Here is a 25,797-nt window from a genome sequence, read left to right on the forward strand (position 1 = left end):
TTTAATTGGCTCTCAGGGTTATTTTAATTATGAAGAATAATAATGCTAGCAATTACCTACAACAAATAATCAGGATTAGAGCATCGTACTTATAAAGTGTGGCCTTTCCATTCAGCATCTATAATGATTTTCTTTTTTCCTCGTAGCATTCAAAAAGATAAGCAAATTAAAATTCATATGGTAAAAGAAAAAAATTAAATTCCTTTTGAAACAGAAATGCTGAGAATACAGAATAGTTATTTGATTGCTGCTCTTCTTCTATTCAGTGTTAGTTAATGTCTGTGATAGCTGTACCATAAGAATTAGATTTTATAAAAAATAGTGTATTTTTTTACATTTAACATCTTTGATGGTACAGATACTGCAAGCCTTTTTGTCTCTCTCTCTCTCTGATTCATATCAAGTAAGTTCTATCAATTTTAGTGAGGGATTTCTATCCCTTTTCATATAATAACTTTAGTCTTTGCAGGGAATGGAGCAAACAGCTGGTTTTAGCCCAGAGCAAGAACATTCCCTATCACTTTCAACAATTATCATCTCCAGGATTTGATGAGAAATGGCTCTTATTCAGCAAATTCTAGTATTGGTTTGCAAAACAAAACCAAATAGGTTTTGTGGGGGCCAGTATCTTTTTGAAGTTTTAGATATTAATTAATTTGTTTGGTGTGAATCTTACTAACCTCTTTTCTCAAAGCAGGAGGTCTCAAAGATACATTTCATTTCTCTATTCTCTTCAGAAACTAAAATAACAAGATTATTCTTCCATCACAGCAATACTGGCTGAAGAATTTACGCTTTTAGCTACGGATTGTGATCGGAACAAAAGTCAGACAAAGTCTTTCATTTTCAGATTCTGGTTTTGGTATTACAATATCCTTCAGCGTATGAGAAAATGAGGTAGGAAACTTCCAAAGGATAATGCTGCAGCTCTTCCTTGCCTTGGGAATATGATCGGAGCTTCAAGGAGATTGATATCCCACAGGCTTTCCTTTTAGACTCCTGCATTTTGTTCTTCATTTTAGATTTAGCTAAAACCCTAACTAGTCAGATCTGTAGACACAGACTGAGAAATCCTGTAATGAACAAAATGGTACAAAAGACATAGTAATTGTCAACTTAAAATTTCAGATCCGTGGAATGGAAATTCCATCTTTGAAAATTTGTCAAACTTGTCTGCTTTTCTTTTTCTTTTGTGGCTTAAATTTTCTGCTTCTGTCCAGGTTGGTGTAAGGATCAAAGGTCAGAAAGTTTCAACTACTCTTTTCCAAATGATTCCAATTATTAAAAGTGTGTGAAGGCTTAATATAATATTTTGCCTACTGTACTACAGAGAATTTTACTTCTATTCTCAGATAACACTTTATTAAAAAATTACAGGAACGTATTAGTTTTGAAGCCTTCATTCTCTGACAAATTTAGGGAAATTTTCAACTATATTCAAAAGTTATCAGAAGCCATAAACTGATGGATGTTTGTGCATGTACACACACACACACACACACACACACACACACACACACACACACACACACACGGAAAGGCAGTGTAGTCACAAACCATAGGCTTAAAATCAGACCAATCCTGAGAAATGCTAGTCTTTTTCTGGAGATTTAAACAGGCAATTTATAAGCCACAAGTAATGACATTTGGTCCTGGTTTGAGTAGCTACTGTAGCCTTTCTAGCTTTTTCTATGGAAAGAGACTACAAAAGTAGACTAAAGTCCCCACAATTCTCCTAATTTAACTTTCCATGACAAAACATAACTTCTCCTAGAACTAAGAATAGGTACAAGAAGTGAGCTCAATGGTCAATATGAGTTTCAATCCTGTTCAACATCATCAAAGATTTGGATGATGTGGCACAGAATACCCTCAGCAAATTTTCTGATGACACACATCTCCAGGGAGTGGCTGATGAACCAAATGGTTGTGTTGCCACCCAAAGGGACCTCAACAGGCTGGAGAAATGGGCTGACAGGAATGCCAAGAAGTTCAACAAGAGGGAGTGCAAACCCCTGACCCTGGGAAAGAGCAATCCTGGTCACCAGTTAATGGCTGGGGCCACCCAGCTGGAAAGCAGCTTTGCAGAAAAGGCCCTGGGGGTCCTGGTGGACACCAAGTTTAACAAGAGGCAGCAACATGCTCTTGAGGCAAGAAAGGTTAATGTAAATGACAGCAGAGGCCTTGGTCATACAAGCCTGCTCTCATGTGATATGCTGACCTTGAGGTTTGGTTGTAATCACACAAAATCTGATTTCAAACAGACAAGAAATAATTTAAAATCTTTGGAAAGTGCTTTAAAGGACACAAGAGCCGTTCAGTTTGAAAATTTACCCAGAGGTATGGTAAGTCTGAAAGTGCTACATACTTTTCTGGTGGAGAACAGAACAGAAGTATGGAAGTGGCTTTCTGGCTTGTCTTAGCTGATGCATGGCTAGAATTCAGTCAACCCTTCAGCGAAAGGAGAATTCCCTTCAGAGCTAGGGAACTATGCACCAGGGAGTCCCATGCAGCCCATGAGCTGAAGGGCTGTCAGAGACAGGGTGCAGCAAGGGAGTCTGCTCTTTGATAGCAAGAGGTGACAGGAACAAAAACGTACCCCAGCTACACAGATGGGATCACATAGCATTTATTTTTATCCCCAAAAAATTATATAATTGCTTGACTGAGAGCAAAGTTTAAGAAAAATACTTGCCCTGAAAGAAAACTGTGAGCATCATGGAAACTTGTTTCTGTTTTGCTGTAATTAGTAACTTTGAGTTTCTGCTCAAAACTTTATCCTAGCTTCTATTCTAACAAAACACTGTCCATATAGTTCAAATGCTCTAGTTAGTAAATATAATATGTTGTAAAATGCATATATACAAATGCAACCCCAGATATATACACACATAGCTGAAGCAATAATGAGCTACTTTTATTTTTCATTCAAGACCAATGCCGACCCTGTTTTGTTTGTAAAAACTACTGATAAAAATCATGTTTGACATGGTGATTATCAACTTTGTTACGAGTGGTGATGAGAGAAAATACCATGCATTATTGTCCCCTTTTTGCGTACTACATATGATTTAAAGTATGGTGATACACATGCACAGAAAAAAATTAAATGAGATGTTCAAGGGATTAAAACCAGGCATGGAAATAGAAAGTTGATCTCACAGTTCATACAGTGTTGGAAACAAAAGATAACCCCTCAAACAACCAATATCACAATTTGAGAAAGATGGATCTAAGAGGTTCTTGTTATCCCCAAATGTTTTCTTTTTTTCATTTTCCCACTATTGCACCAAGTTACTAACTTATAATGAACACAAAGAAACTGTAACGAAACACAACTTGCAACTCTTTTTAATATATCTATTGTCTTTCCAAAGCAACAGCACTGACTGGATAAAAGGCTTTGGCAGATGGCGCCTGCATAAATCTGATGCTAATTTCTGAAAATATGTTTAACATTTGCAGAAAGTATCCCTTTGACTACCTTCCATTCCATCTTCTTTTAAGATTTAACATAAACCTGCACATGTGTTTTTAGGTTGCAATTGTAATGGTTCAGAATGAGCACAGATTTGGACACTTTAGTACCAGCTGTGGGGCACAAAGACAGGATCTCTGCTTCCTTCCTGTAGAGAAAGAGTGAAAGGGCCCATGCAAACAGGCTATAGAGTCAACTTGGAGCTAATGGACTTCTGCTGTTCCCAGGGGTTTTTATGGCTGCAGAGGTTAGTCCATGCTCTCCTAACATGGATAAAGAGCTTAGGAACACTGTTCCTTTGAAAATCCCACAGGATTTGTAGTTTAACAGTACAGAGAAGCCAGAAGAAAATTTTCTAAAACATCACAAATCAGCACTAAAAATGTGATAAATACTTCACTCAGAGGCAAACACATTGAGGTTAGTTTTACCTGCCTGCAAGTACTGCCAACTGACATTCCTAGTGAGATTTTGGAACACATAAAATACTACCTTTCAGACCGCATAACTCTTTCTTCAAGTGTGATTCTAAAATACCTGTTCATATGCCTAAGTGAAATGTGAAATACAGATATAGAATTGCTGACCACAAAAAATAACTCAAAAAAATTAAGGAGGGAAAAGGTGTATATAAATACATAATATTCGCTAATATATATATATATATGTATATGCATACATGAATAAATTTACACATACAGTTATTTAAAGCAAAGTGTTTTACGAAGGTTTGCTGAGTATTTCTCAAAGTCAGTGCAAGTTTCCATTGACAAACCCTTCAGAAAACCAGGGAAACTTTCGTTAAGGGGACTAAAAATTCTGAGGAACTAATCAAAATATGACTCTGTGAATGCATACTGTGTCACAGGCCTAGGAGCAGACATTTTGAAATAAAGTAGATCTACAGTTGGCGGCTGCTGAGGCCAACCATGTGAAAATTTAAAGGAATGACTGTCTCATTTATGCACCTCCCTGACGCCAGACAGCAATTTGCAGCCTCAAGTTCCTTCCCAGACCTAAGACTGTTACTGGAAGATCATCATATTGTATTATCACGGAATTTGACTTGCAGCCAGGAGCTGGTACTTGCACACTTCCCTAGGAAGCAGAAGCTGTGGATTCAGTGCCCACAGGAGTTATATATTCATATAAGTAGAATTTTGGCTTCCAGCTTCTTCCCCCAGGGATAACTACTTCTGCCTTATACCCAATGGCTTTTGAAAGCATAAACAAGATTCCTTCTGCAGCAAGCAGAAGTGAAGTTTTATTTCTTGTGACAACTCCTATTTCCCTGCCAAGCATCCATTGAAGGACAACCAATATATTCCTGCCTCCCCCTCCCTTCAGTTCTCTGATCTATTGCATTAGCTTGCAAACGTTTCACCAGGATATTATGTTATGTATAGTTAACCAACAAGACACTTAAGGGATCCCAAAATTCTCTTGGGATAAGTGATATTCATGAGATTGCATACATAGGGTCTACAGATTTATTTTGATTTAAATTACATTTCGAGCAAGACATAAACACTCTGTTCAGCTGAAGTGCCATAGATTTGGGAAAGTAGAGATGAAAACCTTCTGGAGTCTTAGAGGCTTTTCTAATAATTACATTAATAATAAGAAAGGGAACCTCAGTTACTGTAGCTACTAAGTGAGCACAACAGAAATTATGCAGATTTCACTCAAAAGTCTACCCAGTTTCATTCTTGTTGCCTATGTCCTTTTTCAAATCCATCTGTAGATGCCTAGCTGTTAATACCTAAGCCTCAAACAAACAGTGCATCATCAGTGTTAACTGACATCAGAAAGAATATTTCTGCTCAAACTTAAGCATTTTACACACAAAATCTATCAAGTTTTAAGATTACATTCATATTTTTGCAGTGTCATGTATCTATATGTAATATTGTGATAATAATATTATGCCATTTCAAAACAAGATAATAATGCTGACTCAGGAATATGAACATTAATGTTCTACTTATTCTAAGTGTCTTTCGACATACTTTTAAAAATCGCCTTCAGAATGTTCTTCTGATGGGAATTTCACACTCGTTTTCAGGCTTTGCAAAAACAGTTGTCAAGGAAACTAATTAGTTCCACAATCATAATTGCAGTACTGATTCATGTAAAGAAGATGTGAAGTTAAATAGTGTTACAGACTTCTTAGAACTACTTAGAGGTTATGGGAGAGCACTGAAAGGAAAAAGCCCCTAAGTACCTATAAAACTGTTTTAAGACAGAAATATTCTATCTTTCTTCTGAAATTAAATTAACTGAGCTTCTTTTTACTTGAATATCTAGAGACCACCTATGCTATCATTCAGAGAGGAAAATCAAGTTTCTCTGTTACAGAAGCTGTGGCAATAATATGGAACATTTTATATAATTATAAGAGGCTAAAGTTAGATTACATTGCAAAAGAAGTAAGAGTTTTGTTTTAAATATTCAAAATTGACAAATAGCTTATTCTTTCCTTAAGTAAGTTTTTTTTTTTTTTTTTCTTGACAAACACTTTTATTTCCTTGGGGCAATAAATTTCCCTACATTTCTTTTTTGCTTTTTTTTTTTTCAGTCATGGGAAGTCTTATTTCTGAATGATGGCAATCACAAGGCCCTGCCTGTTTAAGAACAAGTATACAGAACCTATTGAGAGCCTGCATTTCAATCAGGATGCAAATCAACTTTGCCTCAATTCAAGTGCATAAACCAAATACTTGTACTAGAACTGGATCTGAGTTTATGAATGAATTACAAATGTGTTTTCCTTTCTATGAAAAAAAGTAATGATGCTTCCAATATTAAAAAAACCCACTACAGAATATTAAAAAATGTCACAGACATCTTGTGTCTGTGATAACTCTCCTGAAAATATATTTGAAGAGAACTTGTAATAGACATGAAAAAAAATAGTCAGTTATTTCAAAATTTTCTGATGGATAGTCCAGCTCATTGGAACTTTTTCAATGTTAGATCATTGCTAGTCAGGTGCTCCGGTTGAAATACAGATGTTGATATGGTTTACATTATAATATATTTCTCATATTTATTTGGCAAGTTTTTTGTTGATTCTAATACACTAATAGTTTGAAAAATGGTGGAAAAACACTCTGTTAAAGGATTTAGAACCTTTAGAGGATTTTTCAAGGGGTAATGATGACACTGATCTAATTTGGAAATTATTATTAAAGATAGCAGCTCATAATTTTAATTTAAAGTTTGAAATATCTTCTTCATAACTTAGAAATAAATATATTATAAAAATAAAATATAATAAAATATATAATAAAAGTAAAATTACCCATAATACTTCAGAAATGACATTCTTTTATTTTTATTATAGGAACTAAATAATTTTGTATTGTTGTATCAAAATAAAACTTTATATTGGGAAGCATTAAAACTCTTACACTTACTGTTAACTATAATACAGTTTTTCTTAAATGGAATTTCAAAGTTCCTATTTACACACTTTAAAATATGAACAAAGTTTCTACAGATTTCAAATTTTGGAAATCAATCTCATAGAAGACTCTTTGGTCACCATGTTAGAATGAATCAGTCAGACAGTATCTAAACAAGACTACTTGAAGTCTTAACCTCGTAAGACACTAAAACAAATGTCTTTATTACATGTGTAGCTTGAATCACATGTAGACATGGGACTGAAATTAAGAATTCCAGCAAGTAAGTTGCTTAACCAGACAATAGGCAGTGCAAGGAAACTTAAAAAGCAGGTGTACCTTAACTACTGTATTTCTTTTTAAATATCATCAACAGGGTTGTTTCTTCTATACCTAAAAATTACTTTGTGACTAAGAGAAAAATGGGAGACAGGATCCCATTTAAGAGTCCTGAATTGAATCTCTGCTGATAATAAAGTCTTGGGTCTCAGATTTTTTCAGTTCAAGACTTCAGTTACCTCATGCTCAACCACACACAGTGTACTATGAGTTGGAAATAATTAATAGAGAGAAAACACAATGAAATGAACTTACCTGTAATAATGTTGGGCTTTGGTGGCATGCTGAATTCATACAATGTTGGTTCAGAATAACCCAGTCTGTTGGCAGCTGTAATTTGTACTTCATAACCCATGGTCCATTGAAGATGCTCTAAGATGATGTGGTCTCTACTGCCCTGTACTTTTTTCTCTAGCCACTGGTCTTCCTTATCTTTCTGTAAAGATGAAAGCATTTCTTTAAATTCTCACAAACTCTTGTATTATTTGTCTAAAGTCTGTATCTACACTATGGACAAAAAAAATGGAGTTTCCTTTACGGACGTTAACAACACTGAAAAAATCTAATTTTGGATTAGATTTTACAGGTTTTCTGTAATTACAGGTTTTCTGTAATTTTGACCAATTCTTATAATGTTTCCACAATGTGGATTTAGAGAATTTTGTGGTCAATCCTTTTAAACTTTTTGGCTTCAATTTATTCTTTGCACAAATACTGTTTTTTATCTTGTAGAACAGCAGGCTAATCATTTATATAATAAAATGATAAGAATGAGTTATGTAAGAGGTTTATTTTATACAGATGTTTCAATTATATTTTGATCAATGTTCATTCAAAGAAACTTGCCATTAAACTCCATCTTGAATTGTTCATGAATCCAGCTGTGCTTATTTATACATTAGTTATTTAATGAAAATATATAGTAATTGTAGCAATACAGGAACATTTTGCAAACCAGGTTGTATGCAAGAATATAAACATCATTGAGAAACTATGAAGAACTAGATCTACACCTGTGAGAGGACACATGCAAATCTTTAAGATGGTGTTCTAGACAAAAAAAGGATTCTCATAATTTCTCATAGTTCAGGTAATTTAGACATCTACACAAAGGGAACAAATGAGGATTTAGATTGCGAACTTAATTCTGGTATTTCATAAATTTGGAGTTCTTTGCAATAGCCCCTTTGAATGCATAATATATTTAATTATTTTTATTCAAATAGAAATTACACAATTACTATTAGATAGCAGGATAAAACCGTATACACTGTCAAGCAAAAAATTAATCTTGTTTAAAGGACAACCAATAACAGTCAGTAAGTCCTACTCTTGCTAGACAATGAGGTACTATAACATGACAAAAAATTTGTCTGAGAGACAAATCCTGGCCATCCAGCCCATACAGCAACACAGACCCAATCAGTTGGTGTAAACTGTATGGGAAAATATAAAGCCAGACAAACTTACAATACATGGAAATATAACTTTTTAGTTGCACACTACTCAGCAGCTTATATTTAGGATCTTTGCTGAAGCATCTTGCTCTTCGCTGGTACAGGCTTCGGAGAAAAAAACAACTAATTTAGAGAGCTCAAGGACCAATCATGCTCCTCATGACTTCTGGTTTTTTTGTTCCCAGTCTTCAGAAAATAGAGGACAGACTAAACTCCCTTATGTGCACTGCTTCAATGATTTATTTGTTATCAGCTCTGATGTTGATGATTTTTCCATACAGACTTCACCTTTTTATAAGCTTTCTTGCTTTTTCTGCATTAGCATTGGTATTGTCACATTATAATTCTGAGAATGATTAAAATCCAACAAAACTTGTTTTCAGGAATATTTGCAGCCAGGTGAAAGTTTCTGCTTGGTGCAGTGATAGACTAATGAAAAATATCAGAATGGTAGACCCATCACAAATCATGAAAAGAACTAAGTACACTGGATTAACAACAGTTTGCTCATCATACAGTGAAAACAGTATTTTCTGCGAAGGATATTTTCCCATATCCTGATGGATACTTTCTCTTGCAATCATCTGACTTAAATCCACTTATATTGTCACTATACTAAACTCCTTTACAAAAGATATTTTTGCATAACACTGCTGAAATAGAAGGAGCTAATACCAACTGCAATATGAGTATGAAAATATTCCTTAGTGATATTAGGAATAGCACAGTATTTTAATGGCTGTTTAAATTGGTGAGGTATGGGAGGAGTTAGAAAAAATACAGCTAGAATGCAAAGAATGCCAATATGGGAGGACTCAGAAGTTCCCCATGTGATCTCAGTATTGTGCACAAATACCATGTGAGTATGCTGTGGAATTCCAAAGAGATTCAGAAACACAGAAGAAAAAAAAATATACTGAATTGGAAACTAAAGATTCAGACTAATACTATCCCTGCAGGTGAAAAAGGCAGTACTGCAAACACATATATGGCTATATTTCGAAAACAAACTGCAGAAATCTATATGATGGATAGAATGAGCTTAGGACTTGGAAGGAAAACTGTAGATTTCTGTATGAGGCTGCACTTCCACAGACAGGACAACAAGTGAAAAGGCAGATATTCCACAATTTGGTTGGGTGAAAAATAATGAATGAGCTGAAATGTAACAGGATACCTGTATATGCTATGCCAGAGATACCATAAGTTTACTTGAAACTGAAGCCAAGTGTGTGAATTGAGATAAATGACACAAAGTCCAAGCCCTGAGTGCAAAGACATTTTATGAAGAGTGACAAACACAACTTAGGAGGAAGAGGAATAAAGTAACTGCAAAGCGTTCTAAAGACAAACAGATGAAATCTTCCTGATTACTGTCTGCTTCTGGCATCTTCAAGGAGGAAATTAAAACAAAAATGAAAACAAACAAACAAAAAAAACCCAAACACCGCCCCCCCCCCAAAAAAAAAACCCAAAACCAACCAATCAACCAAAAAAAAACCCAAACCCAAAACCAAATCAAAACAAAACAAAACAAAAAACAAACCAAAAAAACCCCCAAAAAATAACTTCAATGTCCTTCATTATAGGTGTTATTTAGGCAATACAGCATTTTTCAAATACTTTTTCCTAAGCAGAGCTCAGTAATGTGTACACATTTATTTCACTATAAGTAGAAATTGAAAAAGAGGGATGAGAACACAAATAATGAGTCTGACAGGTAAATCTTCCCACAAATCTCCGTGCTTAATATAAGACTGTTTGAATGGTAGCTTAAGGAGCAGAAGAGAGAGCCACAAGACATCACTTTCTATCTTATTAGCTTGTTCTGTTATTAATACTCCTTAAAATTTATAGAAAGCTCCACATATACACACTGTTCTACAACAAAAGGAATGAAACTTCTAAATTACAAATGGTAGTCTAATTGGGGGGTGAATTAATATAAATGTCTTCAGCAATCATTAACATCAAGCAAAAAATGTACCTTTACAGAAACTGCAATTGGATCTGCAATCTGAGAGATTAAACTGTTCCTTTATTATATTTTCTTTCATATTATGCAGAAATACCTCTTTACAAAAGGTCACTGGTGACCTAGAAAATGACTGACAGTTCTGGGGATTTTACTGCCCACTTCCATCCATTATTCTTAAGTCTTATATTAAAACAAATATATAACTACAAAACAAAATCAACTACAAAATCCTCACTTCATTATTTCTTAAATGCATATATTTTGGCTTCATATTTTTTAATAATATAAGCATTTACCAAATTTATTTAAGAAGAGTCTAAGAGCTAGGTTTATAACATAGCTGTAACCCTTCAAAAAAGCAAAACCACAAAAACAACTAAAAACTCACCAAAGCAGTGTAAAGCCAGTCTACCTTGACTTGGCTGCTTCTCGAAACTGAGGGCACACCTGACAACAGTGGAAGCAAAACCAATACACTTTTTTGGTACCAGTTTACTAGTCTATAAAATAACATCTCTCTCTTTAATGGTCATTCTATATTGTATCCAAAATCACATTCACTGGGATCTTGTAAAAAATGAGAAAACAACATTAACCCCTTTCAACTCTTCCCTTACTCTCCATCCTCTCTAAATTTTTGAGATGAAAGCTCAGCTCAAAGCGGCTTCTTATTATGGTGGTACCAGTGATAAAAAAAAAAATGGACAGGAAATACCACACTGTTTTGAAAGCTGGCAGAAAAAATGTCAAGAAATTCTCACAGAAGGCAAATAGCTTAAAGCAGTGACTTGAAAAGAAATATTATTACACTAGGTTGGGGATTTCTAGGTCTGATTAAGATGGGTAATAAAGTTATGGGGCAAATACTGAACCAAGCACAAAACAGTTGATAATGTGTATGGTGTTGAAATGCACAGGAAGTCTTAAGGTTTTGGCAGGTAAAGTGGAACCGAGAGAAGCAAAAGTATTTCTCTGTTTCTTGGTAGGTATCTCAGAGTGGGAGTAAATGAGAAATTACCTCTTTTAAAATATTCTGTATTTATAAAGTTTGTTTAGAACCCACCATATTGGAACTAAATTAACACATCCTCCATCAACACAGTCAAACAAGAGTGAAGCACATACTCTACCAAACTCTTGTCTGCCAAAATTCAGAGCATTAATAATAACAACCCTGGCACAGATCAAAACCAGGTGAACAACTTTTAGGCCTGTAAAAACCAGTCACTTTAGTCAATTTTTATCGCTTCTTCCAAAAGGTTTATAATAATAAAGTTGTTTTTATTATTCTGTTCTAATTTCAAATATTTATGAAAATTTGTCATGCTGCGGGAAAAAAAGCAACCCTTCTCCCCCCACCACTTTCTTTTTTCTAGCTTACAGTTGGCATTCTGTGACCTGGAATTATAGAAATGCTTAGACCCCTATTCAGAATTTTCTTTTAAGCATTGTGAAGTAAGCTTAAGCAGTGTCCACATTTTCTAAAGGCTGCTTTGTAGCCTGCCTTTCTCTTGCATGTCTTTGCCTGGTCACCTCCCTGCCCTGAGCAGCTGTGACAGCCTCTCCCCTGTATCCCAACTTCTCCTTCCTCCTGGCCTTCCTTATCTCCTCAAATCTGCCATCTCAATTTTAATTTGTTACTCTGGCACTTGGTAAATACCCCAGCAGACAAGACCCATTTACAAATTCAGTACACATTTCCAGTATTTACACAGATAAAGCTTCACATTGTTGTGAAACATGAGTGTGTCACCATGAGTGCCACAACCAATTTTGGAAGGACCATAAGCAGGAAGAACCAAAGCAGGGCTTGAGTTGGCCTCCATCAAAAAAATTGAACAGTTCCTGTGAGAAGTGTTGACCAGTGGTCATCTCTGGTATCAGACAGGATGCTGATCTAGAGAATTCCCATCACTGCTCTTTTCAGGTGGTTACTGGGGAACAATTTTCCCTTGTTTTCCTCTCTCCCCTCCTATTCATTCCTAAGGTAACTTTGAAGCCAATGTGTGCTGTGAGCCTCACACTCTCATCAGTGAAACTTCGTCAGGCTGTCTTGACTTTCTTAGTGCAAGAGCATGAAAAAAATTGAGGCTGCTACTCATAAAAATTGTGCAGTATCTAATTCTCTGGAATAAGAAGAAAATGTCAATGTGCTTATTATCTGATTGCAGTCAGTAATTCCCACCCATAATATGAAAAAACTGATGCTAGGAAACGAATATTCGACATAATGAAATACATGATTTCCAGAAAAAAAGCCTTAGCAATTGCCCTCAACCAAGCTGTAATATTGCCTTAATAACTTAAAGGCTGTCATTCCCCCAGTTTAAAAGAAATGAATCAGTATAAAAATTAAACATGGGTGAATTGACTTTTTGAAGAAAAAGCCACTGATGTATGGGTTATTATCAAATATGCTCCTCAAATATGCAAGCAAATACATTGCTCCAGGTGCTAATAATGAGTCTGGAAAGAGTTATAGGAAAGCTAATTAAACATGACCAATGGGGAAAATAGAAGAGAAGCAGTCAACAGATAATTATGAACTTTACATAGCATTCATTCTTTCTGATTAAAACACCAAAAAATTATTCTCCTCTTTTTGTTTTAGGAAGGCCTTTAATTTAGTCAAACTGCTTTTTCAGTTGGAAGCTTAAGGAGTTAAGGGTTTGAGGTCTAAGTAAAAGTTACCTTCAGTAACCTATTAAGTTTCCAGTTGCTGCTTAAACTGTACATTTACCTTCCAACAACATACATGAAAAGTCACCTTTTATACTATAATGTTATACTCAAGCCAAAACATGAGATCAAAATCAGATTTCCAGAATTTTTTGGGATAGATCCAAAAGAATTTAGCTTATTTTAATCATAATAACAGATTAAATTCCATATGCTACATAAATGTATTATATCCAAACATTGTTTTACATTCAATGGTAAATACTTAGAGGTATAGTAATCTAACTAGGAGGTTCAATCCTGCAAAACTGCATTTTACCTTGTATTGCATATTTTACTACCCTTGTCTTCTTTGCGATTACTTTTCTTCTGTGTCAACTGTATTCACTGGACAGAAAGCAATTTAAGAAGGGCAATGAAGATTTTGGGATCAGTGATACCAGAATAACTCTTGGTCATTCCCTCAGTCTACTCTTAAGAGTCATTCCCTCAGACTTCTCTTGAAATATTTTTCAATTAATTTGGAGCTACTAATCTTCTTTGGTTATATTTAGCATAGGAGAATAATTTTACATACCAGGTTTAGCACTTGGACCATCCCAGGACTATAATCAAAAAGTTACATTATAGGAAACATCAGGAAATGTGACAAAAAACTACTAAAAGTTAAGGACATGTCTTTTCCTTTTTGCCAACTTTTCAACAGGTTCTACAGTCAGTTTCTCAAAAATTGCTTCTTTCTGTCAATAAGTCCTCACTACCTTCCATTTCACATGCCTAGATATCTGTAGTTACATTTCCACTTTTCTAGACTCTTAATGGACTTGAATTCTGCTGTTAGACTCAGGTAAGATGTCTTTTTTCCTGGGTCTAGTCAGATTAAAGTACAACAATCTTCCTAAAAGAAAACAAGCATTTTGGAATCAAACTCATCACTTTTTCCAGCTCTGCAGCTACTTCTTCAACCTAATAATTTCTAAACATGGTACATCAAGAAAGCTATTTTAGCTACCTTATTAATAATAATTAAAAAAACACACATAGCTTTTCTTTCTTTTTTAATTAATTATACATTGCAGAAAATCCTGTTTTATAAACTTGCCAGATTTGATGAGAGAATGCTAAAACAGAGCTTTGTAGACGGAAGAATGCCAAAAAATCTCTACCCAATGGCTGTCTAAGAACTGATATGTACCCAGAAACTCATGAGAGTCCCAACAATGTGTCAATTATTTGCCTTTAGGAACAGCAGAGTGCCATTTTTTTCCTTTTTTTTTTTTTTAATTTTTATAATCTGGCATCTGCAACCTAGTTACAAAAGAAAATACACTACATATATATTCTTTTATTATATTCTTGAAGTCAAACCGCTTTCGTAAAATTTCAAATAATATCACCAATTTTCTCTGCATTAAAAGCAGATGTTAACAAGCATAATTAACTTATTTTGATTAACTGAAATACTTACACTTCTGTATTTGACAATATATTCCAATATGGGGGCACCTCCATCATCTTGTTTAGTTATGCTAAGTTTGAAACTCTTGCCACTCTCTGGTTGTCCATGAATTGAAGGGGGACTTGGCTCCCCTAAACAAGGAAACAAACAGCACATAATAATAATTCAGCATTAAGAAAATTCTTAAGTTATAGCTGGGAATTTGTCGACAATTATATTAATCAGAATCTTAAAATCAATATGATCCTTCCAGGAACTACAAAGCAGCCTTAAATAAGAGATTTAAACATTGTGCTTAAAATATGTTCTAATGTAGATTCCTCACACAAGGAAACAAAATTATGTGAAGTATAAAAGAACTATTCATTTCTTTGAGACCTTCTGGCTTTTGACACTTTTAAACATAATTTCCTTCCAAAATCATTTAGTCATCAATTCAGCAAGGCTGGTTAGCTGCTGCTTACACTGATGTTTAAAACACACTCTCTTACATGAAAGTATCCATAATTTAAGTATAAGCTTTAATCCCATGTGAGATTTTTAAATTGCAATACAATTTTTAAATTTAAAGTAAATTTACTCTCCAATAAATGTGTCAAGTTAAATTACATAATTTTAGAGAAGTCAATGTCGAGAGTAAATGTAAATAATAGTATTTCCAAAACCAAAAATCTTAGTTGTAATGAGAAGATAAAGGTAGTCTTAAACATCCATTTAAAAGATTAATAGCCAGTTTAAGACCCTTTCTCAGTCAAAATTCTGAGAAATTTGAAAGCTGCCAAGTTACTGGTTTGGGACAGAATAAATGTATCATTAAAACCAATATAATATAATGTAATGTAATGTAATATAATATAATTAAGATAATTAGGATAATTATTTTTATTAATATAATAATACAATATATAATGCAATAACACAGAAATATTTTGTGCTCTTTGTAGTTACATTACTTTTATTGTTCATTCCCTTAGGGCCAGTATTAGCTACACTGAATAATGCCCTACTCAGGAAACAGTTCAGTTGCAAGAGATTTATGACAGCCTGGTCTGGCAGTAGCTGCTGATGTATTTCAGTATGTCTGTTTGATTACTACACACTGCCATCTGGTTGTTCTTTTGCTTTTCTTCTTTCTTTGTATTTAATTTATTTATTGTTGTTTCTATTTAAAGATAACTTGAGAAAAATATTTTTCATTTGCCCTTAGCATTTAAATCTGAATCTCTGGCCTATAGTTATTACAAATATACAGTTGGTTCCATAAAATTTCTCACTGGCATGCAGTAATAGTTAAAAAAAATTATTCTTATAATTTTTTCCATAGCTTAAGATTTCTCTTTGGGACTTGATAATTGCAAAACAATGGCACCATAGTTTGATGAAGAAATGTCTCCTGAAATGGCCAATTTATAATATCTTGAGTGTTAATGAGAAAAATTCCTTAATCTAATATCCCTCATGGTTAATGCTCTTTTATATCAAACAAAGATTTTTCTGAATCTCAAAAATAAAAAATAATGGTATAAATTCTCCAATTTAAATTTATTCATACTTCTTGGAAGAGTGGAATAACAAAACATGATTTCTGATAAACAATGTAAAGACTGATGTAATACACTGGGGAGTAGAGTACAAACATGAAGCTTTATCTACATTGAATCATAATCCAAATCTAGAGATAACACATTGTAATACTAACTTTTACTTAATGGAACAAGTATTACTCACGGACTGGTAAGGTCTGAAAGATCTCTATTTTGCTATACTCTCCTTGCCCTTTTCCATTAACAGCAGCTACTTTGATTTCATATGTTGTATTTGGTTCCAAATTGCTCAGAACAACCATTGCTAAAGGAAAGAAAAAAGAAAAAGGGAAAAAAAATTTGATTAATTAATAAATTAAGAAGAAGAAAAGTAAGACAATTTCATAATTTGCTTTCTTCACTCGCAAATTAACAAGTCTCATATTCTGCCAGTACATTGGTTTCAAACTGAGCTTTGTTGTTGAGTGCTTACAGTCCCTTTTTCCATCTGCAAAAAATCACTGTTGTGACTGAGCACACTTCTGGAGGAAAATTGAAGTCAGTGTCAGAGAAGCCATAGGCAACAATCAAGGACCTTGATGGAGATCGGTATTTTCTGTTCAGATTGTGAGCACAGTACATTGGGTTTGCATGCCCAGGGTTTGGTAGAGGGGGGCTACAGGGGTGGCTTCTGTGAGAAGCTGCCAGAAGCTTCTCGCATGTCCAAGAGCGCCAATCCCAGCCGGCTCCAGGATGGACCTGCTGCTGGCCAAGTCTGAGCACATTAGTGATGGTAGCACCTCTGTGATAACATGTTAAGAAGGAAAACATTATGGTGCAGATGTATTTGTGGTCAAATACCATGATGAGAACATGTGACAAGAAGAGTTCTGCAGACACAAAGGTCAGTGGAGAAGGAGGGGAAGGAGGTACTCTGGGAGCCAGAGCTGAGATTCCCCTGAAGCCCATGGTGCAGCCCATGGAGAGGCAGCTGTGCCCCTGCAGCCCATGGGGGACCACAGTGGCGCAGAGATCAACTTCCATCCATGGAAGAGTCACACACCAGAGCAGATGGATGCTTAAAAGGCTTTGATCCCATGGAAAGCCCTTGCTGGAACAGGTTCCTGGCAGGGCCCCGCAGACCCATTCCAGGAGCCTATGCTGGAGCAGGTTTCCTGGTAGGACTTGTGACCCTGTGGGGGAGCCATGCTGGAGAAGCCTATCCTTGAAGGACTGAACCCTGAGGAAGAGTGACCCATGCTGGAGAAATTAATAGAGAACTGTTGCCCATGGGATGGACTCACATTGGTGTAGTTCATGGAGAACTGTTTCCCATGGGAGAGACCCCGCACTGAAGGAGAGGAAAGACTCCTCTCCGTGAGAAGCAGCAGGAAAAACATGTGACAAACTGACCATTATCTCCATTCCCCATCTTCCTGTGAGGGAGAAGGTGAAGCTGGGAAGCAGGGAGAAGAGGGGTGAAGGTGTTAATAAGATTTGTTTTACTTCTCATTATCCTTCTCTGATTTTGACTGATAATATATTCACTTAATTTCCTCGAGTCTGTTTTGCCCATGATGATAATTTATGAGTGACCTCTCCCTGTTCTTCTCTCCACTCATGAGCCTTTTTTGGTTACATGTTCTCTTCCCTGTCCAGTTGCAGAGGTGAGTGATAGAGCAGCTGTGGTGGTCAAGTTGTATCCAGCCAGGGTCAACCCATCAAACATTGGAGACATGAATCTGGCAAAAAAATGATGGAATTTTCCATCCTCCTAGCTGGTAACTGGCACAAAACTCGTGTTCCAGCCACCTTCATACAGTTCATAATTTGCCATTTTTCCTTCATGGAGGGCATTATCAACTGTTCTTGATCTACACTTCAAAATGCAGCTACATGCACATTAACAGTGACTTTCTAGGGCTATTGTCTGCCAGTTTGACAATGTATTCAAGACCTAAAATGAGAGGTGCCCACAATGATCAAAGGAAGAGATTTGAGGACCTAAAAGAGAATTAGGCAGGTTTGTACATATTTAATAGGAAGTGTATAGAAATACATATTAAATTATGACAGGAAAAAAACCCAACAGAATGTGACTTGGGAAGCAAAGGGGTGTGAACTTAGAACATGATTTCAGAAATCAAGACCGAATTCCTGACAGCAATCATTCACACAACCTAGCTCTACAATTCTACCTAAAGATGCCATCTGAAGGCAGGGGGAAAACAGGGGAAACAGGGGAAAAGCTTGTCAAAAAGAACTACTACAAATAGCTAATCTAAAGGTAAAATCCAGGAAAATAATGTTGGACTCAGGGAACCTTTATGGGAATGCATTATAAATAGTATAATTTACTGTATTTACTAAAAGCAATATTGAATATGCACTTGGTAGTGTTGATCCACGCAGAGATCTTGGAGCATTTCCCTGCCTTTAGAGGAAAGATTCCTTTTATTGTCTCTCCAGCAATTGCCTGCTTGCTGTGTGCCAGCTCTGTGATGAGCTCTCCATATGTCAGATTCATACTGGGGAATGGATGGAAATTAGATGGACTTGACTAGGAGCACAACAGCATTTGTCTTGCCCAGCAAATCAGGGGCCATAATGTTTTACAAGTGGATGTAGAAATGTAATGTCTTAAAGAAGAGACAGTAGTATCTTTCACAGTCACTAGGAAGACTAATTTTTTCATTATAACTCTTTGTTATTCTTTTCAGTCCTGATTTATTAGAATTTCTATTTCTTTAGTTTCTGCAGCAGTCAGAGTTTCCATTAAATGTGAAGCTAAAGAGATTTAAATGAATTTGGAAAAAAAGTAATTTCTACATTTCACACTCTATTATGGGCATTTTGTGTGAATTTGCCATTGAAACATAACTGTTTTCTTGGAAAGAAAGCAGTAGAATTGTATGTCTTCCAGCACATTTTAGCTTTATCATTTAGTGAGATTTAAAAATATTAAAGTCTAAAGTATAATCATGTCATGAAAAAATAATGTACCATCATGAGAATAAGAAGAGAATTTGGAGATATAACATTAAGTTCTGTTAAGATGAAATTTAAAACTTAACTAAGCAATAGGAGTGTTTGACTTGCCTTTCAGCCATGATTACTTTCCAAGGATGAATAATTTCACTGAAAATGAACCTTAGGGCATACTAAAAATTAGTACTACTGTAAATGTTTTTAAAATTTAAACAACATAAAAGCATGACTGAGTCTACACTTAAGAAATCGCAAATACGTTAACTATGTGAAACCTAAGTATCCAATTCTCTAAACACTTGAGCAACTCCTGGGACCTACAGAAATGAGTAAAATTACTTATATATGCAGTATTTAAAGAATCAGTGTATACTTTACAATCCCCAGAACAGCACTATGTATCTAGATACGATGAGTTTTGCGATTACATTCCTGGGATTAACCCAGCTATATCTGTTAGCATAGTATGTACTCAAAAACTGGACCCACTTAGTATCAGTGATGGTGTGATGTGGACACACAGATGTAGAAAAAATTATAAATATGGCCTTCTGAAAAACAAAGAAAAGAACCATTCTGGATTAGAATACTTTACATAGTCCAATTGTAAAAGAATACTTGGAATAATTAAGTAAGATTAAGAAGGTGTCAAACAGAATATGACAAAAGTGCAGGGCTGAATATTAATGCAAGAAAACAGAAAACTTCACAGCTTGCCAGGAGTTTCTCATGTTTTAGAATATGTGGAGAGTGGAAAAAAATACTTCATAAATTAGTTTTTTTCAATGTGCATAACTGTTATTTAAGTATAAAATCGGCTTATTCATCTTTCCATGTACTAATGAAATCTTTCTGATAGAAAACTAGACCTGGCCACAACAGATATTTCGATTACAGCTTACAATGATCACTGAAGTAATAAGCTGAAAAATTTAAAAAGTTATTCTGAAAGTGATATGGTACTTTTGTTTTCAGTGTATAAATGTGAAAATACCAGTCCATGGCATACTGCATGTGTGCATTATACCATTGACATATTTGTTGTGGATATCAAGTTCCAGATATGCTGAAAGTGAAGTTGCTTTCTTTCAGAGAATCATTTGAAATTTTCCAGTTTCTTCTAGCTCTCATATCTGTAGATATTGTCTTTCTAATCACAGTATCTGCATGCTTTAGCTGAAGAATTCAATTCTGTATATTGATTTTGCTGGTATTAATCACATGGTTAGATTGAGGAGTAGATTTGGAAGGAATACACCAAAGCAGGAAAAGCAGAACATTCTCTTGTGAACTCTGCAAATTAAATAAATTATCTAATTTAAGTTCATTAATTAATAAATTAACATGATGCACAACAGCTCAGAGCTTAGTGTTATCCATTTATAAGTGAGGCTTTGAGTCCCAAGGTACCCTTGGAGGAGATCATGGCACAAGAATTGACCAGTTATATTAGTTTTGGTTTAATATGCTATAATACAAAATTATAAGTATTTTTTGACAAGGTACCAGGAATATTGTTTTTTTGTTTGTTTTTTTAATTCTGTCAACCCCAATTTAAAAAGAAACAAAGCAACAGAAAAGAATTAAACCTTACTGAATAAAAAAGCTTAACCTATTATGCGAACATATTGGTAAAGTTTAAGCAACATTAAATATAAAGTCCGTCTTTTTGTCATACAGATTCTTTGCAACCAAATCTAATACATTAAAAAAATAACACAGTACAGGAAAAAAACCCCACAGAAATATATTAGATAGAAAAAAAGGCAGAACTTCATATTATTTAAAACAGTATGTAAGCATTTCAGCAGGAAAAGTTCCTTTTATGGTCACAGAATTTTAACTGCTGTCAAAATGAACCATGGGAAAAGAACATCTAACACAAGATTTTCTGTGAAATAAATTGTACCATAAATCCAAGTCAGTAAAACCAAAACAAAATTCCCCAGCTGCTTCTCTAGTCCAGGGTAGTTTGCTAATATTACTTTGTTACAGTAGAATGAGAGAGAAAATGTCTCGCATATTAAATTGTCTTTTAACCCAAGTAATCTACTTTGGAAACCTTCTAAGGACTGTGATATATTACATAAACCATCACCAAGGAAAAGAAGGTTAGGGGAACTAACAGTACAGTTACCCTACATTAATTCTAAAGTGGATCTTATATAAGGTTAATTAACAGAAATATCACATTGTTACAGTGCTCATTGGAGACGTATCTGCTGCCTGGAACAACGTTATTCCAGTTCCAAATTCAATCCCTTGAGGATGTCACATCTAACTGAAGCAGGATATAAATTTATTTTGAAACAAAGTAGCTGAGACATTGTTGCTGAAATAACATCTTCACTCCTATATATCTGAGATTGCAGTTGCAGAGTGAAATTTCTGTCAAAGAAGCATTACAAATTTGACGATGGCTTGGATTTTTTTTTCTTATTTCTTTCCCTTTAATCTGAATCTATACTACTACAGAGGATTAATGCAGACAATACAGTGCATGTTAATAAGTGGAGTGTTTTGATTTAATAGCACTTTGCTGCACCTACTACTCATTATTTTACTACTCTCAAGGAAAAATGGAGTTCCGTGGAAATACTTGAATCTCTTTCAGAGGAAAAAAAATTAGAATTTCTACAATGCTTAAACAGGTTTCTCTTTGTGATGGTGACTTATGGTCTTTTAGGGGCAGGAGAAAAAGTCATGGGAAGACAGCAGTGAGCAACTTAAGGCAGTAAAAGTATTAAGGTTCTTTACAAATGTCTGAGACTCTTGTAATTGTTACAGAATATGAGGAACTTTGCCCAAAATCTCTGTCTGCCTGGGATGAGCAACAACTCTTTTGTTTATTCTATGCATTTGCACAGTAGGAGGAAGAGTATAAAACCTCTTTTTTTCTAGCTGAGCCTCACAGTTAGCTCACAGAAATATTGACAGAATGAAGTTAGAAATTGCCATGGGGGAGAAATACAGAGGAAAAAATAAAAAAGGGTTTTGCTACACAATAGACAAAATGTTAATTCATATGCAGAAACAGCCAGGCTGTCTCAGTTCCATCTGTCTGCCTTGCCCAAATAACAATTAATTTCATAAATACTGATTCAAGCATCTGGCAATAAATGTCAAAATTCAGCTAACACAAATAAATGAACTTTAATAATGAAAATATTTCAAGTTGCACATTATATGAAAAAAACAATGATAGCAAATCCCACTGTCAGTGAAATCATTGGCATAAATTGGAGACAATATCAATCTTTAAGTAATTCATAAAACACCAGAAACAAATGCAACCATTTCAATAATCAGATAAAATTGTTCTGTGCCAGGAATTTTCATAATTCTTTGCACTATAATGTATAATTATTGCATTATTTTGGAATAAAAGTTTTAGTGGTTTATTTAACTGTGAATACAAATAATAAGCTATGAATAAAGATATACAGTGTAGTAGAACAGGTATAATTAATATAATCTAATGTTCACTAACATGAATAATTTCTTTACAAAATGCTTTTCAGTAGCTGACATAAAAATGCATTTGGCAAAAATGGCTTTAATTTCTTTTATTAACATTAATATAAAACACACTAAAACACAATTACCATGTTATGCTCCTTTCCTCCATGTATTTGATTTTTAATTTTATTGGGCTGGATTTTGAGATATCACTATACAAATTCAACAAAAAATAGCATCCCCATTCAGGGATTTTCTTCGAGCCCTATGTCCACTGAAATAAATCTAATAAGAAAAGATTAAGTAATCTATGGGACAATTATAGTTGCAAAATGCACAGTACTACAAATTAATGAAAATAAATCACACAGGAATGTAAACTAAAGTGGCCTAGAAAAGAGCAAATGTGTGGATTGACAACATAGTTTATAATGAATCTGGAAGATGGGGTTTGTCATTTAACAAACTTCAGGTATAACAATGAATAGAATTTCTTTAGAAGTTCATTCATTCAAAAAGCACCCTTAGTTCAACTAGTTAAATTTAATCAGAATAACAGCAGATTACACTAGGAGAAAAAAAAAAGTTGAGGAAAACATTCCTGGAACAAAAGCAGTCTATTAGCAATCTATTGAGATCATGGCATCAGTAAACTTTCCACAACCTTATTCTGAACAGAAACACAATTTCATGAACTGCATATAAAATAAAACCTCTATGCAGTGTCAAAAAAACTCCTCATATAATATTTTTAGGCTATAGGTGTCCTAAAAATATTTGTACTCTCAATGATAAAATAGACAATATTCATATCTTCTTCATATTTTTCTGTTATACTAATTTGACAATAAAATAGAATATTTCATGAACAAATCCTGCCACTTGTACTGATTAGCATCCTATCAACAATCCTGTGCAACTAGGATGTAGCTTTGATAGATTTTGTTTCCCATCACCATTCAAATGGAATTTATATATCAAACACACACTCCTTTTACTACCCCTTTCTCCAAGTTTTTAGTTAAATATTTCCTATACTAACTTTATGATGACCAAGCCAACAGCTTAGTATCAGATCTTTGGTAATGCAGTCAACTTTCATAAAAGGCACTTGTACATATTAAAGGAAAAGGGAAATGGAAGTCAAGGAATAGGAAACAGATAAGAGAGAAGGAAATGGAAGGGGAAAAAGAGAGGAGAAAGAATGGACAATTAAAAATTTCCTAAGTACCACTATATTTAAAGTTTGGGAGAGAGAGTCCTTGAAACAACTGATGTTCCCTGTAAGATCTTGTTGCACTAAACAATAGCATCCTGAATGAACCAACTCTTTACACTATTCAGCAGTTTAAAATGGAAATACGTACTGAGCTTTAAAATCACAAAATTTAAATGCATATTTGAAAAAAAATGCTCTTTGAATAACCTAACCTTTAAAATGTCAGGTCTCCTCCCAGTACTCATTAGCCTTTCATTTTATTTATTCAATAAATAAGTGCTTTAGAACAAGCTTTAAAGAAATACTTTTATAATTCTCTGTGTGTGTGGGTGCATAGCATTGTCAGTGTTTTAAAGTGCTGCAACTTATTTTGTAATAATTTTAAAAATGTTCAGTGATGGCTAAAAGCTTCCTATCATAAAATTTGGAAGGATTAATTTAGTCAATAAAAACTCTATCTCATGGAGAATGGTAAACTTTGGCACAATCTTTAGAAAAAACAATTTTTTTTTCCCTGGCATTTTCAGACCAGGTATTAGAATAATTCTCATCCCTGCAACTTGAGACTTACTTAGACAAAACCACTCCCGACCTGATCTAGGACTGACAAAAGTCTTACTTTAAGAAGGAGATTAGACCAGATAAATACCAGATATTCCTTACAACCAAATTTTCTGATTCTATAAATTAAAGGGGAATACTGTCTTGGTTCATTGAGCTCCATTTTGCCCTCTGCTATAAAACTATTAATGCAAAAATTTTGCTTGGAGAAGCAGCCAGACATTTGAAAAGGACTACACTAAAAAGTTTAATGAAACAATAAATGAATACAGTGAAATCAATGGGGATTTGGATTTCTACCAGATATTCCCTCCATCATGTGAAAAGAAAGTATTGTTCAAAATATTTTCTAATATATGACTCAAGTTCTCAGCAGGGTTCATTGTTAAATATTTATGTCACTATAATTGCTGCAATTTTAGTAGTACAAATTACACTGCTCCATATAAAATCTGATTAAGTTAAACCTTTCCATTAATCAAATATACTTTCTGTAGACATTAGTTCTAAAATTATCCTGTAAGAAAAATTTCTAGGACATTGGATACACCGAAACTTCCATTGGCAATATGAACACAGAAATAGAGAAGAATTTAGACTTTCGAGTAAGTAATACTTTATTGGGTGAACACACAATACTACAAAATGTAGTAAAGGAGTAACTGTTGTAATCTCAATGCAGAAGAGCAATTAATGGGCTTATGAAGATAAGTTACACTGTGTAATTTATCCTATTGTTTTTCGCTTTTTGAACACCCCTTCAAGGCTAAAAATAATGATTGCCGGGAGACAACCCAGAAAATAAAATAAGAACATTTATTTGGAGATTACAAAGAACGTGTTCATTGTTAGATTGTAGACTATTATGTATTTCACGTTGAAGTTTGGAATCTAACCTGGATTATTGAAGAAGGGAGTACACTTTTAGGGGCAGGCTGGATCAGTTATGAATATATACCTTTCTTTCTTCTATTTTTGCTGCAGCTATATCACTTTTTCTCATTCCTCCATTGTATAAACCAAACTATATCCTATCCCAATCTATCTCATATATGGCAGAAACTAGAATCTCTTACTCTTTCTTGTAGGGCAGAAAGAATTACTTGTAGGTCTGTTTTTCCTGTCCTTTTCTTTTTTGTTGTTCCTACAATGGAGCTCCTGTTTTGACTTACACCACATTTGAAATTTGCAACACAAAGCTGGAGCTAAAAACGGTCTCCTACATTCAAAACTCTATCCATGAATTCTTT

At 34.5% G+C, this 25,797-nt stretch overlaps 1 protein-coding gene across 1 annotated transcript in view; it reads right to left on the reverse strand.

Annotated features, from left to right (window-relative positions):
• The window catches only part of NCAM2 (neural cell adhesion molecule 2), a 271,538-nt gene that overhangs the window by 31,294 nt on the left and 214,447 nt on the right, over nt 1-25,797 (reverse strand). Inside the window, exons 13-15 of the mRNA XM_085074695.1 lie at nt 16,526-16,645; nt 14,807-14,928; nt 7,480-7,660 (exon numbers count right to left, since the gene is read on the reverse strand). Of these exons, the coding sequence (XP_084930821.1) occupies nt 7,480-7,660; nt 14,807-14,928; nt 16,526-16,645 (423 nt within the window). The remainder of the gene's footprint in view (nt 1-7,479; nt 7,661-14,806; nt 14,929-16,525; nt 16,646-25,797) is intronic.

The sequence above is a fragment of the Lichenostomus cassidix genome, chromosome 1, assembly GCF_008360975.1.
Source record: "Lichenostomus cassidix isolate B80296 chromosome 1, HeHo_3.0, whole genome shotgun sequence".
Classification (NCBI taxonomy): Eukaryota; Metazoa; Chordata; class Aves; order Passeriformes; family Meliphagidae; genus Lichenostomus; species Lichenostomus cassidix.